The sequence below is a fragment of the Mauremys mutica genome, chromosome 12 (genome assembly GCF_020497125.1).
Source record: "Mauremys mutica isolate MM-2020 ecotype Southern chromosome 12, ASM2049712v1, whole genome shotgun sequence".
Taxonomy (NCBI): Eukaryota; Metazoa; Chordata; order Testudines; family Geoemydidae; genus Mauremys; species Mauremys mutica.
This window is the reverse complement of record NC_059083.1, coordinates 22,465,506-22,483,096: the sequence shown is the minus strand read 5'-3', so window position 1 is coordinate 22,483,096 and position 17,591 is coordinate 22,465,506. Positions and strand designations below refer to the sequence as shown.

Here is a 17,591-nt window from a genome sequence, read left to right as displayed (position 1 = left end):
TGTGCCCCCCCCAACCCCCACAGGGAATATTGTGCCCCTAATAGTTTGGGGTTTACTGGGATGTGTCATGCTCCAGCCGGGGCTCTGTCTCTGTCCTTAATTTGTTGGCAACTAGAAAATCAAACTCTGCAAAGCTGAGTTAGGGGCTAAACTCCCTAGACAATGGATAGGCATCACAGGCACCTTACAGTGCGATTCACAAAAGCCAGCTCACTAGGCGGGGAGCCGTCTCAGCTAGGCAATGGGAGAGGCGACAAGGGGGGAGGGGTGTCCTAAGCCCTGCCCCTCTCACAGACAGGTGCCTAAATCGGGGCTGCAGAGAGGTGTCTACGTCTGCTTAGCCACCCAGAGACGGGAACCCAGCATCTGAAGTCAGGTGGCTCAGACGCCTAAGGCGTTTCTTGCTGGAATGAGGTCAGCACCTGCCTCGCTCCACAGGAAAGGGTGAGGGGAGAGAAGCAGGAGGTGGTTTTGGTGCTATCACCTGCCTTATAACAGCCCCATGGTGAGAGCACTCAGCTGGCACCTGGGAGACCCATGTTCAGTTCTCCCATCGAGCTGTGGGCAGCAGCTCATGAACGTGAGCACCAACCTCAGGGCAAACAGTTATAAACCAGGGCACAGACTCCCACTGGTCGTGTGTCCTGTATTTAGACCTCACCTCCCAGGTATCAAGTGAGAACACTCAAGCACTAGAACAGGCTGAACATGGAGTCACAGACAGTCCCCTGGGGTTCTCCCGTCTGTCTCGCTGCTTTTCTGCCTCCTCTCCTGCTGCATCTCCCTGCTCCCCCGGCCGGGACGGGCCCCTGTGGTACCGCAGCCCCGCGCCGCTCTCAGAAGCGGCTGGCACAGCACCAGGTCCCTGGGGCCCCTGGGGGCGGGGGGCAGGCAAAGGGCTCCATGTGTTGGTCCAGGCACCACCCCCAGCAGCTCCCATAGGCTGGGAACAGGAACTGCGGCCAATGGGAGCTTCGAGGGAGGTACCTGGAGGCATGACAAGGGCAGCACTCAGAGTCCTGTGCCCCTCCCCCAACCCCAGGGGCCACGCAGGGACGTGGTGAGTGGTGCAGTGTGGAGCCAGGGCAGGCACGCACGGAGCGCGCCGCTGCAGGTAAGCGGCGCCAGGTCAGAGCCCAAACCCCTCCCGCACCATGCCCCCCAACTCTCTGCCCTGAGGCCCCTGCCTGCACCTCGCACCCCTCCTGCACCCCAACTCCCTGTCCTGAGCCCCCTGCCTGCACCTCGCACCCCTCCTGCACCCCAACTCCCTGTCCTGAGCCCCCTGCCTGCACCTTGCACCCCTCCTGCACCCCAACTCCCTGTCCTGAGCCCCTTCCTGCACACCGCACCCCCTCACACACACCAACCTTTAAGATATTCGCCTTTAAAGAAATAAATAAATAAAATTCCCGGGGTGCACACCCGAATGGAATGTGCTGTGCACGCCTGTGAGTGTGATCCTGCAGCGCCAGGAGACACAGACAGGAGGGAACGGAAGCAGCAGGCTGCCGGCTGAGCAGCTTCCAAGCCACAGGGGGCTGCTCTGCCTTTGCTGCTGGCTCCAGCAGGGCTCCCTGAGCAAGCTCACTCCCCACCCCACTCAGCCCGGCCCCTGCCTGACCAGTAGGGCCTAAAAAATAGGAGGGCCTAAGGCTAAAGCCACATTAGCCTAATGGGTAATCGGGCCCTGCCCAGAGACCTAGAGCAGGAGACAGTGTCTGCCCAGCCCAGGAAGAGCCATTAACAGAACCCCTTGTACCCGAAGACAAAGGGAGCAGGAGGTGGCAGCGCTGGAGGGAGAGACTCTCCCTAATCCAGGAACAGGAAAGAGCCCCCCTCAGCCCAAGGCAAAGGGATGTGGCAGCCCTGAGGGGGAGACCTCTCCATTCATGTCTCTGAATTTAATATTTCAGACATGTAGAAATAGTCACCAGAACTCAGGTGGTCAGAGTTAAGGATGTTTGAATGTTGCGTACTGAGAAAGTGTCTGTTTATTAGTGTGTGTGTGTGTGTATCCCAGACCCGGTTAGGTGCCACCGGACTGCAGTAAGTGGAACCCAAGCAACTGGGCCCCAGGATCCCCAGATAATTCAAGCCTCTGGGACTAGATCAGAGCCCATCCACTGCTCCAGTCTTGGGGTCCCTGGGCACATTCTTGGGAGGCTCTCTAGCCTCCTACCTGAGGCGTGAAACCCGCTGCCTAACCCATAGTGCAGAGCTGACCCTGCAGACTCCCACATGCCTGAATGCACTGTCTCTCAGAACTCCAGGCTAAGGTGAGAGCCTGCTGCTTTCAGCTGAATTCTCTCTGGGGGCACATTGTGACCATTTAACACATGGAGAGCTCTTTGCACACATCCAACATTATTGCTCTTTCACTTAACCAGCTAAAACACAAGAGAGTTCCAGGGCCGGCTCTAACACTTCTGCTGCCTCAAGCAGAAAAAAAGAGCGCCGCCCGTCCCCTGCCCGAGCGCTGCGTCGCAACGCCCAAGTCCCCGCCCCCCGCCCAGCGCCGCCTGTCCATACCAAAAACAACAAAACCAAACCCCGATCGCCGCCTCCTCCCAAGGTGCTGCCCCAAGCACGTGCTTGGTAGGCTGGTGCCTGGAGCCGGCTCTGGCTGCTAAGGTCTGCACTGGCCCTTGCAGTCACTGAGTAGGGGGCCTACTGAACCACCCCTCTCTCTGCCTCAGTTTCCCCATCTATACAATGCCTGTGTGTCTCTTCGCATTACAGTCTATGGAGGACGAGGGCCTCATGGTGCTGAGCTCTGAGCAGACACTGAGCAAGTAGACCCAGAAAGCGAATGAGTCAGTGTCCTGATCCTGAAAAGTCATAATTTACTGAGAATAGGGCAGAGCACAAAAATATCACCCCAGCTGTCTGACTGAATGTCTCTAAGTAACCAGCTACACACGGTACATCCCCAGGGCCCGGGGAGAGAAATGACAGGTACGATATGCACCATTCCAGTCTTTTTCCTTCCTGTAACCCTGTACCAAAGCACTGAATCTGCTCTGCTCTGCAATGCTGAGTGAAGACCCAGGTACCTGAGGGAGCAGCAGGGGAAAGGTGTTTGAACGATGCCTGCAAATCTCAAGCCCTGCGGAGACCAAGGAAAGATCAGCACTTCCCTCTGCTGAGCTGCAACGTCTATTAACCACGTTGTTAAACTGCTGCAACGCTGGACTCAGGTAACTAGCTGCATCCGCAGCAGCATCTCTGCCCAGCACGGCTCCCCTGCCACAGCTGAATTCCCTCTCCTTGTCCCTGATGGCGGCTTCCCAGACTGCCCCAGGCCTCCTCAGTCTGTCCCCACATTCCCTCCTGCAGCCGCAATGGGCAAGTGGCCTGAGAGGTCTCTGTTTATCCCACACCAGGTACCCTGCAGCCCCTAGTGCGAGCTCCCCGCACACCCACCGCCCTCGGCCATTGGGCCCCAGCCCTCACCTGGGGGACAGGAGCTTGGTCTCCCTGCAGTCCCTGGTCTCTCTGCCTGGACTGACAAACAGGGAGAAAATGGGGGCAGGGCCTTGCTGGGAGTGGTTGTGTTACAGGGGCACCTGCCCCATTTGGGCTCAGGCTGAGATCCCAGCACATTCCACAGGCCCCTGAGCTGCCATCAGATGGACTTTCAGCCTCGGTCTGTGTGGTGATGGGAGAGGCTCTGGGTTACTACCCAGGGGGAGCTGCTGGCGGGAAGGAGGAGATTTACCTGCTCATAGATAATTTTAACAGTTCTAAAGCTTCAACTTTTTGACTCTCAGTGTCCAGTCTCATTAAATAGTTCTGGTTTGACCAAAATATTGTCTGATCCCCCCCATAATTTCCCACAACCGTGAACATTTTAATTGGAATGAAATGCTTAAAACCCAGATTGTTGTGCAGCTGTGAAAGTTTAAATCGATAAATATAAAAATTGCTTAACATAAAGATTATCTGTCAAAATAATATATTATAATCAAAATTCTGCCCAGCCTGACTATCACTCCTTAGACACCCAGCTCCTGCTCCTCCAGGTTCAGCCTCACAGGGGGATGCCCCAGTGACCCTCCCCACCAACTCAGGGGCTGATTGCAGGCCGAGAGCCCTTTGAGGTTTTAATTACATGCTGATTTCACTGCAAGTTACCTATCACCTGTGTGATTGTACATTTTTACACTAAAGCCTCCAGGGGTGAAATTGTTTGGGTCCTTCCTGCTCTGCAAACAGCCTGAGTCATTTTCAGGCAAGGAAACACCCCCTTGCTGCTGCAGGCGGGGCATAGTGTGAATTCAGGAATTTGAAACAAAGCCTGTTACAAACTGCCCAGAGGGAGCCATGGCTGCAGAGAACCCAGTGGAAAGTGTCCAGGAGGAAGCTACATGTCCCGTCTGTCTGGAGTATTTCACAGAACCTGTCACTCTGGAGTGTGGGCACAATTTCTGCCGAGCCTGCATCAGCCAGTGCTGGGAGGGATCCGATACAGCCGCCTCCTGCCCTCAGTGCAGAGAAACTGTGCAGCAGAGAAACCTCAGGCCCAACAGGCAGCTGGCAAATATCGTAGAACTCGTCAAGCAGTTGAGCTTACAGGCAGCAAAAGGAGCAGGAGGGGACGGGGTGTGTGAGAGACACCAGGAGGCTCTGAAACTGTTCTGTGAAGAGGATCAAACCCCCATCTGTGTGATCTGCAGAGAGTCCCGGGCTCACCGCGCTCACAGGGTGGTTCCCATCCAGGAGGCTGCCCAGGAGTACAAGGTAGGGAATTGCTGTCAAATTTAATGGGTTAACTTTGGGTGTTTAATGACAGGCTAATTTCACTGAGAGTTCCCTGTCACGGGTGTGACTCATCATTCAGCTCTGTAAAGTCTTCATTGTGTGGGGAGATGCTGTAACAAAATTAATGATCTGGCAGTGCCAACAGAGGCAAAATATCAAATCTTGAAAGCAGGATCTACACCTCCCCCCCTCCCGAAGCACCGCTCACTCCATACCCCCCCCCCTCCATTGCTCTCCCCCACCCTCACTCACGTTCACCGGTCTGTGGCAGGAGATTGGGATTCAGGTGGGGGTGCGGGCTCTGGGCTGAGCCTCGGGCAAGGGATTGGGGTGCAGGAGGGGGCTCCAGGCTGGGGCAGTGTTGGGGTGCAGAAAAGAATATGGGGTGCTGGTTCTGGGAGGAGGGTCAGGGCTGGAGTAGGGGGTTAGGGTGCAGGAGGGGGTGAGGGAAGCTGGCTCCAGCTGGGCAGCACTGACTTACCTCCGGTTGCTCCCGGTCAGTAGTGCAGCGGGGCTAACGCAGGCTCCCTGCCTGTCCCAACCCTGCGCCACTCCTGGAAGGGGCCAATGTGCCCCTGTGGCCCCTGGAGGGGAGCATGTGGCTACACACGCTGCCCCTCTCTGCAGGAACCACCCCCGCAGCTCCCATTGGCCACAGTTCCCCGTTTCCGGCCAATGGGAGCTGCGGGGATGGTCCTTGCAGGCGAGAGCCACGTGAGGGGAATGCTGCCCTCACCCCAGGCTGTGGGGACATGCTGGCCACGTCTGGGAGTGCGGCACGGCTGGGGCAGGCAGGGAGCCTGCCTGCGCTGCCGGAGATCGTGATCGACTGGGAGAATCTCCAGGATCTACTAGTCAATTGCAATCGACTGGTAGGTGACCACTGGTCTAGCTAGACAAAAGGTGGAAAGGGAAACTGAGGCACAAACTGGGGCAGTGAGTTGCACACAATCACCCAGCATGTCAGTGACAGAGCTTAGCATAGAACCCAGATCTCCCCAGACCCAGTCCAAGGCCTGAATCACTTTGCCATGCTGCTATCTTAGCATCAGCCCCACCCAGTGACGAAGTGTCTCCGTTAGGAGGGAGAGACGCCTTGATAAAGGTCCCAGGCCCACCAGGGAGAGGAGGTTTCTCACTGGGATTCTGAACTCCTGTGTCGCTCCACGAGGGATTTAACTCAGATGCTGCCGGCCTGCACTAGAGGAGATCACTGGGCTAAACGCTGTGTGGGACCCCGAGCACCTTCAGTCCTTACACAAAAGGGCTCCAGACAGCTCAGGTCCATGCCAAGTACCACTGGGATTACACTGGGTTGTATCAAAACCAACCCCAGGCTGGAGCTGACTGGTGCCAGTCTGACCTGTTCTGTTGTGTACGTGGGCAAGGACCAGCCAAAGTGGTTCCATTAGTCCAGGGTCTCAAACACGCCCCCGCGAGGTTATTTTCTGTGGCCCGCGAGCTCCTCGTGGCCTCCCCCCAGCGTTTATCTAGAGCGGCTCCGGCCCCACACGCACCAGGGTCAGGGCAGATTCCCTTCCTGTCGGCCGGCTCTGCCCCGGCGCCGCTCCGGGAAGCGGACGGAACCTGGGGGAGCAGAGGCGCAGGGGTGTGTGTGTTGCTGTTGCTTCAGGCACCACCCGCAGCAGATCCCATTGGCTGCGGTTCCCCGTTCCCAACCAATGGGAGATGCTGGGGGCAGTGCCTGAAGCAACAGCAACACACACGCCCCATGCTCCTGCTCCCGCACATTCCAGCGGCTTCCCGGAGTGGCGCAGGGGCAGGGCAGGCAGAGCCTGCCCTTTCCCCAGTGCACGCTGGGACAGAGCCCTTGCTGCACCCCTCCTGCACCCCAACCCCCTTCCCTGAGCTGCCTGCCGCACTCTGCACCCAACCTCCTGCCCTGAACCCCCTGCTGCACCTCACACCCCAACCCATTGCCCTGAGCCCCCTGCCACACCCCTCCTGCACCCTAACTCCCTGCCCTGAACCCCCTGCTGCACCCTTTTTCCCTCCTGCACCCCACACCCCAACTCCCTGCCCTGAGCCCCTGCCTCACCCCACACCCCTCCTGCACCCGCTGGGGGCAGGGAGGGGGCGGAGTTGGGGTGGGGATTTCGGGGAAGGGGTTGGAATGGGGGCAGGGAAGGGGTGGAGTGAGGGCAGGGCTGAGGGTGGTGGGAGGAGGTGTCAGTAATGCGGCCCTCAGGCCAATGTACTAGTCCTCATGTGGCCTCGTGGTCATTTGAGTTTGAAACCCCTGCATGAGTCCCACCAGGCAGCCTTTTGAAATCTCCCAGAATGCACTGCTTCCGGGATCTTTACCAGGGAATGGGACAGTGGGGCATTTGCCCAGGGGGCATTGCCACGGAAAGGCTTTAGGACAGTCGTAGGGCAAACCCAAAGCCGTTCTTTATACAAATCTGCATCATGTCTAATTAGGGAGTTCACTGAGGCATCCCCAGAACATCGGACATGCCCACGCCTGCCTGCATGGGCCCGTCCACACTAGTATCACTCACCCTGTGAGGGCCCCACCACCGCTTTTTTCAGCGTGCCACCTGCCTGCATCATTCTGCATGAAGGTGCCACTCCCATCCTCATGGGTGTCCTCCTGCATCCTCCGTCTCCTCCTCTCCCTTTTGCACCAGACAAAGCCACGTTCAGTGCCGAGTCCCTACCGGACAGGGACAGTGCTCCACAAAACTGGGATTGCGCAGCTTCAAACCAGACGAATGGCCTCCCAACGTCTCATGGGGTTTGCCCTGGTGCTTAAACCAGCTCTGCCCAACCAGTGCAGTCCCCAGGGCTTCAAGGGTGAAACCTGGGTGGCTTCGAGGATTTGTATCACTTGGTTCTTTAAACCTACAAAACAGGTTTATTGATTCACCCCCATGTAACTCCAGTGCCCTGTTATGCTCTGTACCACTAATCAGTTCACAAATACCAGTAAAGCTTGTCAAGCATCAGAGGGGTAGCCGTGTTAGTCTGGATCTGTAAAGGCAGCAAAGAGTCCTGTGGCACCTTATAGACTAACAGACGTTTTGCAGCATAATACCGAAGAAGTGGGTATTCACCCACAAAAGCTCATGCTGCAAAACATCTGTTAGTCTATAAGGTGCCACAGGACTCTTTGCTGCTTTTACAGTAAAGCTTGGGTATCATTGATATCTCTAATTACTAAAAACACTGAACCGGAATTGGTAATGAGTCTGAATGTGACACGCTCCCAGTCTCTATTAATGAGGTTTGATCTCCTTGGTGGTCCTGATGTCACAAAGCGATTAGAACCACAGTCATCTTGGGTTTCAGGTGGAAAAACACCCACTTCCAAGCACCTCTCAACTATCCAGATGAAACCTCCCAAATCATTTCTGTTTCTTCAGGAAAGAATCCAGGCCCATTTGAAGACTCTGAGGGAAGAGAGAGAAAAGCTGCTGGGATTGAAAGCGACTGGAGAGGGGAATAGCCGGGAGTATCTGGTAGGTGCCTGTTGTTATGAACCAGCAGGGACTGGTAGTGGGAGGCCTGTTTGGAGGCAAACTCCTGTGTGGCCTTGGTGAACATGGGCTTATGTGTGTGTTTCTCCATGACCATGGATTGTTGGGTTTGATTCATGTGTAGACAAGCCCTAAGCTTTGTGGCTTACCCAGAAATCCCCCCAAGTGAACTGAATGTCCCTGTGAAGTGCTGTCCACTGGGTCTAGACATTTTGTGCATTTTTAAAATGTTTGTTTCTTTTAACTCCCCTGACGTCTCTGTCAGTGTAGTGCTGAGTCCTGCCTCCTGCTGCTCTGGGTCTGAATTTCCACAGACCATAAATAACAGAAGATGCTGACCATGACTGACAGAGAAACTTCCCTTTCACAGGGACACAGGGGCCAAAGGGGAAGGTGTGAGAGAATCCCCTGCCTAGTACCCACAGGGTAGAGTTAAATGTCAGAAATTGTAGGATTTTCACAGAAAATCGCCCTCCTGCACACTCAGCTCTCCATGAAAGGACCCTGGGCTCCATCCATGTCCCTGACCAGCCCTTGCCCTGTTTCTTACAGAAACAAACACAAACCGAGAGGCAGAAGATTGTGTCTGAATTTCAGCAACTGCAGCAGTTCCTGGAGGAACAAGAGCGACTCCTGCTGGCCCAGCTGGAGAAGCTGGACAAGGAGATTGTGAGGATCCAGAATGAAAATGTCAGTAAACTCTCCGAGCAGATTTCCTATCTCAGTGAGCTGATCCGTGAGCTGGAGGGGAAGTGTCAGAAGCCAGCGAGTGAATTCCTACAGGTTAGACTGATTGAGAAACATAGGTGGGTGCTCCAGGACAGCCAGCTCTCCCCCTCAGTGCTACCCACCTTCAGCCTTGCTGATCAACTCCTCCCCCTTCTTCCAGCACCATCTGCCTGCTGCAATCAGCTGTTCCACTGTGTGCAGGAGATGCTAGGAGGGAGCGGGAGGAGTGGGGAGGGAGTGTGCTCAGGTTAGGATTTCCTCCCCACTTTGAGCTCTGGGGTACAGATGTGGGGACCCACATGAAAGACCCCCTAATCTTATATTCCATCAGTTTAGGTTAAAAACTTCCCCAAGGCACAAATTCCTTTCCTTGTCCTTGGACGGTATTGCTGCCACCACCACCAACTGATTTTAAACAAACATTCAGAGATGGGTCACTTGGAATCCCTATTTCCCGCAAATATCCCCCCAAGCGCCTTCACCCCATTTCCTGTGGAGGCTTGAGAATAATATACCAACCAATTCCCTTTAATGAAAGTACAGACCAGACCCTTATCTTTAGGACACTAAAATCAATCAGGTTCTTTAAAGAAGAACTTTATAATAAAGAAAAAAGTACAAGAATCACACCTGCAAAATCAGGATGGAAGGTAATTTTACAGGGTAATAAAAAGATTTAAAAGAGAGGACTCCCCTCTGGACTCAGCTTCACAGTTACAAAAACAGGAATAAAACTACCTCTTCGCATAGGGACAATTCACAAGCTAAAACAAAAAATAACCTAACACATTTCCTTGCCTTAGTCAGAATTTTTGTAATCTTAGATGGATCTTTTCAGGTAGGTTTTCAGGAGATGTTGTCCCTGCTTGGTCTATCTCTGTATCAGGAGAGGGAACAAACAAACAGAGCCCAAACAAAACCTCCTGCAAGCCACCAGATTTGAAAGTATCTTCTTTCCTTATCGGTCCTTCTGGTCAGGAGCCAACCAGGTTATCTGAGCTTCTTAACCCCTTAGAGGTAAAGCGATTCAGTACAGCTGCAGGGAGGTATTTTATGTGACTCGTTGCTTTATATTTATGGCAGCTCACAAGAGGAGGTGAGGAAGAGACAGTGTGGAGGTTGAGTGGGAGGGGGAAGAGTTGGGTTGGGGTGTGGCATTGGGGAAAGGTTTGGAGTGGAGGTGGGGCATGGGGTTGAGCACCCCCAGGGACAATTGGAAACCGGCACTCATCATTAGAAACATGCCAGACCCCCACAGAGGGAGGAGCGGGCTGCTGAATCATAAGCACTAGAGTCCAGCAGTCGGAGATCCCAGTGTAACTCGGCATGTGCATTGCTGACATCTAAGTGAGTATTATTTGTAGCAGAGTCACAGAGATATAAAAGATGGAAAAGCCCCATTAGCTCAGGGAATCAATGGCCCTGGGGCCAGGGCAGGGTCTCTTCCCCCATACTTCTTAAATCCCTTCCCTGGAATCCCCTGTGTGTGTGTGTCAGAGAGGACTGAAATTATTTTGTCTCTCTCTCTTCTAGGATGTCAGAACCACCTTGAGCAGGTATGTGGCTCCGTCGCACTCCACAATGCTGGGAAAGAGCTTGATGATGAGGGTAGCGCTGCATCTTCCCAGGGCTCTACATCAAAATGAGTGGGGAGATAACGAGTTGGATACAAATCTCTCTGATCAGCTCCATCCTGGGGTGCTAACTCTTGTACAGAAGATTCTGGAATTCTCCAGTCAGTGGGAAAGGCTGACCTCAAGTATTTTGTAGAGATGTCACATCCCTGGGGGACAGGGTGCCTCAGGATTGTGGGGATGGAATATGGGCCTGTCACTGCTGGGTGCTGGTCACTATTCAGCCCAGGGCAGTAGTTTTCAAGAGCCTTTCCCCATCTCAGGGCTGTTTGGAGACCTGTGAGAAATGAGCTGGGGAAGGGGTAGTTGGTGTCTCAGTCTAGTTCCTAGAGGCAGATTTTTACAGCACTTCACCTGGGAACCTCCTGTCCCTCAGAGCATGGAGGCCAAGGAGTGAATTGGCCATGGAGACTCAATTCCCCTTTTGTCCCCAGAGCTGATCTCTCCAGACCAGAGTTGAAGAATATTAATGACTTTTGAAGGGAAGACTGCTTGGCCCTGGGTTGTGTTGCACCTGCGCTGAGGCTGGGAGAAGTCGAGGAATTCTAACTCCAGGCCCATGAGAGCAGCGACTCACTAGCCAGAACTTATAATGAGTCACACAGTAAAATATAATCACGTGAAATTGTTTCCCTCCAGGTGTGAGAAGGGGAAGTTCCAGCAGCCAGAGGAGATTTCTCCTGAACTGGAAGAGCTAGTCAGTGGTTTCTGCCAGAAAACGATGGTGCTAATGGAGATTCTGGGGAAGTTCAAAGGTACTTAGAAGGGATCTAGGAATGGAAATTGGGATGAGCCTCTGAGAAGAGAATGGTGCTGATCAATTGGTTCACACTTAGATGATGCTGTTAAATTAAGAAATGACTCAAAGACTTTAAGGCCAGAAGGGACCATCATGATCATCCAGTCTGACCAACTGCACACTGCAGGCCACAGAATCTCACCCACCCACTCCTGCAATTGACCCCTAACCTCTGGCCAAGTTACTGAAGTTCTCAAAACATGATTTTATAACTTCAAGTGTAACTGGTTGAGCACTCAGCAGTGTGGCGCCTCCTGCTGGTCAGTCAGGGAATTAGCTTTCCCGCTGCAGAGCGCCCACAGCAGTACCCCCACACTCTGGGTCTCCTCTCCCAGGGGCATCCCAACCCTCTATACCCACCTTGCCTCAGTGGTTACTGCCAGTCATCTAGCCCCCTTTCTCTGGGGCAGCCTGCAGTCCACAATGTCCACTCATCATTAGCAAGGGGGTTGCACCTACTGCCTTTCTAGCCCTAGTACCATCCCTGGCCCTTAACAAGGCCTCAGCCTGGGGACTTGCCAGGCCAGAGCTCCCCAGCTCTGCCTGCCCTACCCCAGCCCTGCTCTGTGTAAGGTACCCTGTGCTCCCAGGCAGCCCTGCAGTGAGACTCTTGCCTGCCTAGCTCCCAGCCCTTTGATCAGGGCCAGTTGTGACCTAAATGGGTGTGGCCCCAGCTGTGGCTGCCTCCCCAGTCAGCCGACCTCAGCTGCTTTTCACCTTTTACCTCGTTTTATCCCAGGAACAGGGTAACTGCCTCGCTACACAAGTTACACAGAATCCACCATTGACTCTAGGCTAAAACTGCAACTGACCCGTGCCCCACGCTGCAGAGGAAGGAAGGAAAAAAATCCCCAGGCTCTCTGTCAATCTGACTTGGGGGGAAATTCCTTCCCCACCCCAGATATGATGGTCAGTTGAATACAGAGCATTTTGGCAAGACCCAACAGCCAGACACGTGGTAAAGAATTCTCTATAGCTCAGAGCCCTCCCCGTCTACTGCCCCATCACCAGCCATGGGGCACATTTCTCAAAGTGGATCCAGCACATCACTGAGCTCTGGTCCCGTTTGCAGCTAGTTTCGGCCAAATGGGCTGCAGGGAAGGAGAAAGCCCCTCCCCTATGGTCAGGGATCCCTTCAGCACAGGAGCCTCTGGTGCCTCCTCCACAGCAGTTGTAGGCCCAAGGCGTGTTCCTGAGAGGGCTGGCAATGGGGTGGGGTTGGTGAGGGCGGGTGGAAGAGGGAGGGGGTGGACGAGGGACAGAGGGAGGTGGGCAGTGTAAAGCTGGGCCTCTGACACTCTGCACGCTGGGCAAGACACATGGGGGCCATTGTCACAGGGATGTAGCTCTGGCTGGCTTCAGAACTTCCTCAGCCTGTGCCAAGGTCTGCACCGGCCCCTGCAGCCACTGAACAGCAGAGTCACACATGGCCCCTCCCCTCTCTCCTTTTCCCGGTACAGGGGGGAATCGGACCCTTTGAGCCAACCCTCCCCCACCTCAATTTCCACCTTGATAAAATAATTTTACTATTATTTCCACTTCTGCCTATGGAGGACGAGGTCCCGTCGTGCTGCTCTCTGTAGAGGCGCTGAGTAAACAGACCCAACATCTCACAGTTAGAGCCAAGATTTCATAAACTCTGAACATCCCATTAGTGTCAAAGGGACCCAAGTGGGTAAAGTTACCTTTATGCCAAAGTCTTTGTATGATCTGGGTCTAGGTTACGACAAAAGGCAGTAAGTGAATGAGTCAAACCAACTGGAGTCTGAAGGGACGGAGGGGATGAGGAGGGAAAAGTAAATCTCCTACAGATTGTGTGTCCTGGGATAGTTGTGAGGCTGTAAGGCTGCTGGCTCCATTACTGAGAGATGCCTGATTGAGAGGGGAAAATAGATTTCAGACCTTTTTATATTAAATACCTGAGTGTGTCTCTGGGCCTCTGTCTGTTTCTCTCTCATAATTATAAAACAGTTTCAGTGTGGGATGCTCTTATGAATATGAAAGTCTGAAATCTCACCTCTCTTCTCCTTTCTCCCCCAAGACACTCTGCCGTCTGAACTGGAGAGAAAAAGGGGAGGATCATTTGGAGCACACAGAGAGGGTGAGTCTGCGGGAGAAGATTGCCTTTAAATTATGAGAAAATTCCAGAGAAAACGTCTTCATGAGATTGTAGCTAAAGTTACCAACCAAACTGACAGCGACCATGACACACACAGCCCTAAAAATAACACATTAAACGGTAAGGAGATCCAGGGGCCCATGTCTGCCCCCACAACACACACACACACTTTTAAAGGTGGGATGACCAGGACACTTTTCAGCATGGGCATAGTTTGGGGGAAGAGGGCCACGTTGCCCCCCCACACTGCAAGCCTTGGCAGGGGTGGAGCATGGCAGGCAGTATCTATGCTTAGGGCAGGGCAGCTGAGCAGCTCCTCTCTGTGTAGTGCAGCCCCTGCCCGCAGCACCAATCTCTTCCTGGTGCTGGCCTCTCTCAATGGCCCCACCCCTGCTCCTCTTTCCTTGAGGCCCTGGCCAGGCCAGAAGCCAGAACCAGGCTGCCATCCAGGGACTGCACTGGGTAGCCCTGGATCCTCCACCTGCCCAGGGTGGTGCACCCCGGGGAGTGGGGATATGGGCTGGGGACTGCTGCCAAAGGCCCATGGACCCATGTCCAGGGCAGGTGGAGTGTCAGGGGCTCTCCATAGCGGGCAAGTCTCCCAGCCTGGCCAGGGGGCAGGGCCTCAGTCAGGGCCATGGAGCAGGCGGGGACACAAAAACAGTCCTGACACCACCCTTAGTGCTGAGTTCATGCCCATTCTGATGAACAGAAACACTCTTAACTGAGACGCTCCTGAACAGAGCTCCCTGCCACATCGCTCTGCTTCACCCCGGTGCAGCGGCTCCACCATCGCTCTTCTCCAACATCCTGCCTTTCCTCTGGGCAGGGATGGGCTCTCCCATTGGAGCTGCTCCCTGCTTCCTGGATTGGGGAGATGCTCTTCCTGTGAGACTGTCAGCTCCTCCTTTCGCTCTAGGCTGGAGATGGTGCTACCCCACCCAGAGCCACCTCCTACTCTCTGGTCTTAAGTGGCTGTTCCCCATTGCTGCACCTTCCTCTTTGTTCCCTGGCCTGGGACTGGAGGCTGCATTAGGGAGGGAGCTTCCCTCTGGGGTTTAAAGCTGGTGCCTGCCACTTCTGCTCCCTCAATAAAAACTTCTGACACCTTCTTGGCTGTGTCTGTGCTGCTGGGAATGGGGCAACACCAGCAGCGGGATGTGGGAGCTGAAGCCTCTGTGATAAATGAGAAACTAATGAAGTGGGACCCGTTACAAAGACTGAGGAGCTGCAGTGACATCTCTGCTCAGTCTCAGGGCTGGTCTACACCGGGGGGGGTCAATCTCAGATACGCAAATTCAGCTACGTGAATAGCGTAGCTGAAGTTGAAGTATCTTAGATCGATTTACCTCTCGTCCTCACGGCGTGGGATCGACGTCCCTGGCTCCCCCTGTCGACTGCGCTACCGCCGTTCATGCTGGTGGAATTCCGGAGTCAACAGGAGCGCGTTTGGGGATCGATATATTGTGTCTCAATCGATCACTACCCGCCGATACAGCGGGTAGTCTAGACGTACCCTCAGGTGTCCAGCACAGAGGCAGTTCCCTGGGATCCGGGACTGTCCCAGCCTGAACGGGGCTGCTGGGGAGTGTGAGAAATGGCCCCAGATTTCCCCAGGGCTGAGCTCTGCCCCTAACGCTCTGATTCTCTCTCCAGTGAATGTGACTCTGGATCCAGACACGGCTCATCCCAACCTTGTCCTGTCTGAGGATCGGAAAAGTGTGAGATGGGGAGACACACGACAGCGACTGCCCAACAACCCTGAGAGATTTGACACTGCGCTGTGTGTGCTGGGCTGTGAGGGATTCACCTCGGGGAGACATTGCTGGGAGGTGGAGGTGGGGGGTCGGAGAGACTGGGCTGTGGGGGTGGCCAGAGAGTCTGTGAGGAGGAAGGGAAGGATCAGGTATCACCCTGATGGGGGTATCTGGGCTGTGGAGCGGCACTGGCTTGGTCAGTTCCAAGCTCTCACCTACTGTGTGACCCCCCTGCCCCTGAGCCGGACCCCCAGCAGGATCCGGGTTTGTCTGGACTGTGACCGGGGGCAGGTGACATTTATCGATGCTGGTGACGAGGCCCCAATCTTCACTTTCCCGCCGGACTCCGACTTTGGGGGGAGAATCCGACCCTGGTTCTTTGTGGGGCCAGGATCACGGCTCTGCCTGTGTCCCTGAGACATGCAGCAGAGGCAGGAACCGGAAATCAGCCTCTCTAGACACACACAGTCCAGTCTGTATGACCTCTGGCTCCTCATCTCTATGGCCCCTGGAAGCACCTCCCCTCCCTCTCGGCAGCCTCAGGGATGGGGGAGGAGGGGGAAGACCCCTGGGGCTGCAGGAGGGGCCCTGAGGGGCAGAGGTGGGGGCTGGGCAGGGGGTAGCACTAATAGCCGGGCAGGGGACAGGCAGAGGTGGGGGTGGCAGGGACACAGCATGAATCAATCAGGGTTTGGGGAGTGGGGAGAAGCAGCAGCAGCAGCAGGGAGCGTTTTGTACAGATCTGTGTCCTTAGATTTCACTGGGGGCTCCCAGCCCAGGATCAGCAGGAGGGGAAGGGATAAGATCAGGGAAAGAAGGGAGCAGGTGATGGGGTGATCTGTGACAGGGAGGAGAGACACAGGGAAATAAACAGGGATGGGAAGTGAGGCTAGAACAATGATGACTAGAAAAGGACAGTACGAAAGGAAAGGGAACATGAGCGGGGCGGGGAGATTTATTACATGTTTATGAAAGTGAGACTGTAACTCATTAATTCCCTATATTAATTCCTGGCCATTGGTTCAATTTTAGTGCCATAAAGAAAACTGTTCTCAGTAGTTGGGGATCTCCTGGCTGTGCTGTGGTTATTAAAGCTCCTTCTTAGCTCCTTTTACTTTGCTACTTTCCAGCAACTTACTGTAAATAAAACATTACAAACAATAATTCTTGTTTGTTCCACTTTAATGTCCCAGCTGCAAGGAATATTGTGCCTCTGGGAAGAGAGTTTGGATTTTACTGTCTGATGTGTCACTAACCAGCCTGTGCTCTGCCTCTGTCCTGTGCACACCCATGTCAATCAGGAATTGCTCAGCTGTGCTCTGTGGAGAGGTGACTGTTTGCACAGGGTCCAATCCATGAAGGGACTCAGGTGTTGCAATGCTGAGAATCACAGTGAGTAATTTTTAGGCAGTGAGAAAATCACAGGGACCAGCAGCACTGTGACCCTCAGAGCTGAGTCAGGGGCCTAGAACTCCCTAGACAATGCCAGAGCGACACAGGCACCTTACAATGTGATTCACAAAAGCCACCTCAGTAGGCGGGCAGCCATGTCAGCTAGCCAATGGGAGATGCCGACAAGGGGGGAAGGGGTGTCCTAAGTCACACCTCTCTCACAGTTAAGGGCCTATATCTGGGCTGCAGAGGGGTGTGTCTCTCTGCTTAGCAACCCACAAACAGGAACCCACCATCTGATGTCTGGGGCCTCCAGTTGCAGCAGCTGCCAATGCCTGGTAGTGATGGTGGCAGCAGCTGGGAGCCCCAGGCCCTTTGAAATCGCCCCAGCAGGCTGCAGGGCTCCTAGGCGCATGCGCTGGATGGGTGCAGTGGCACATTAGGGGAAGGAAAAGCACTGGACCTTGGCAGGAGCCACACTAAGCAGGGGTGGGGGGAAGAAGCCCTGGACTGTGGTAGCTGGGTGGGGGGTTGGGCAGAGTGAGTAGGAGAAGCCCTGGACTCCAGCAGGAACCATGCAGGGTGGGGTGGGGGGCAGAAGCTCTGACAGCTGAGTCCCTCTCTCTCCCATGCCCTCTGTGTGGAGCTGGCTCTCACTCTCCGGCTGTGGAGAAATTCAGCCCAAACTACTCACCTTGGTATCTCCAGTTCCCCCCTCACCACACAGCCATGAAGGGATTCAGCCTCGGAGGCAGGGTCAGCATTAGCCCCACGTGGCAGGTTGGATCTAGGGTACACAGAGGTGAAGTGACTTTCCCTTGGCTAAGCAGGGAGTCAGTGGCAGAGCAGAGAATCAAACCCAGCACACCTGACCCCAGGCCTGTGCTTGAACCACTA

General features: G+C 54.5%; 1 protein-coding gene across 2 annotated transcripts; it reads left to right on the top strand.

The window, feature by feature from the left end:
* The first annotated feature begins 4,130 nt into the window (after window positions 1-4,130).
* Window positions 4,131-16,043, top strand: LOC123344851 (zinc finger protein RFP-like). 2 transcript variants are annotated; one of them, XM_044981348.1, is made up of 7 exons: window positions 4,131-4,743; window positions 8,151-8,246; window positions 8,862-9,047; window positions 10,527-10,549; window positions 11,267-11,382; window positions 13,468-13,527; window positions 15,202-16,043. In XM_044981348.1, the coding sequence occupies exons 1-7, from the start codon at window positions 4,327-4,329 to the stop codon at window positions 15,717-15,719; spliced, it is 1,416 nt and encodes a 471-aa protein (XP_044837283.1). In that variant the 5' UTR covers window positions 4,131-4,326; the 3' UTR covers window positions 15,720-16,043. The 2 variants fall into 2 exon arrangements, with proteins under 2 accessions (XP_044837283.1, XP_044837282.1); XM_044981347.1 differs by having other exon boundaries at window positions 4,132-4,743; window positions 8,817-9,047; window positions 15,202-16,040.
* The last annotated feature ends 1,548 nt before the right edge of the window (window positions 16,044-17,591 follow it).

Coding starts and splice junctions, on each gene's coding strand:
- LOC123344851 (XM_044981347.1), top strand. CDS start 4,327: ATGGCTGCAGAGAACCCAGTGGAAAGTGTCCAGGAGGAAGCTACATGT. Junction 8,247..8,816: donor GGAATAGCCGGGAGTATCTG/GTAGGTGCCTGT, acceptor TGTTTCTTACAG/AAACAAACACAAACCGAGAG. Junction 11,383..13,467: donor GATTCTGGGGAAGTTCAAAG/GTACTTAGAAGG, acceptor TTCTCCCCCAAG/ACACTCTGCCGTCTGAACTG.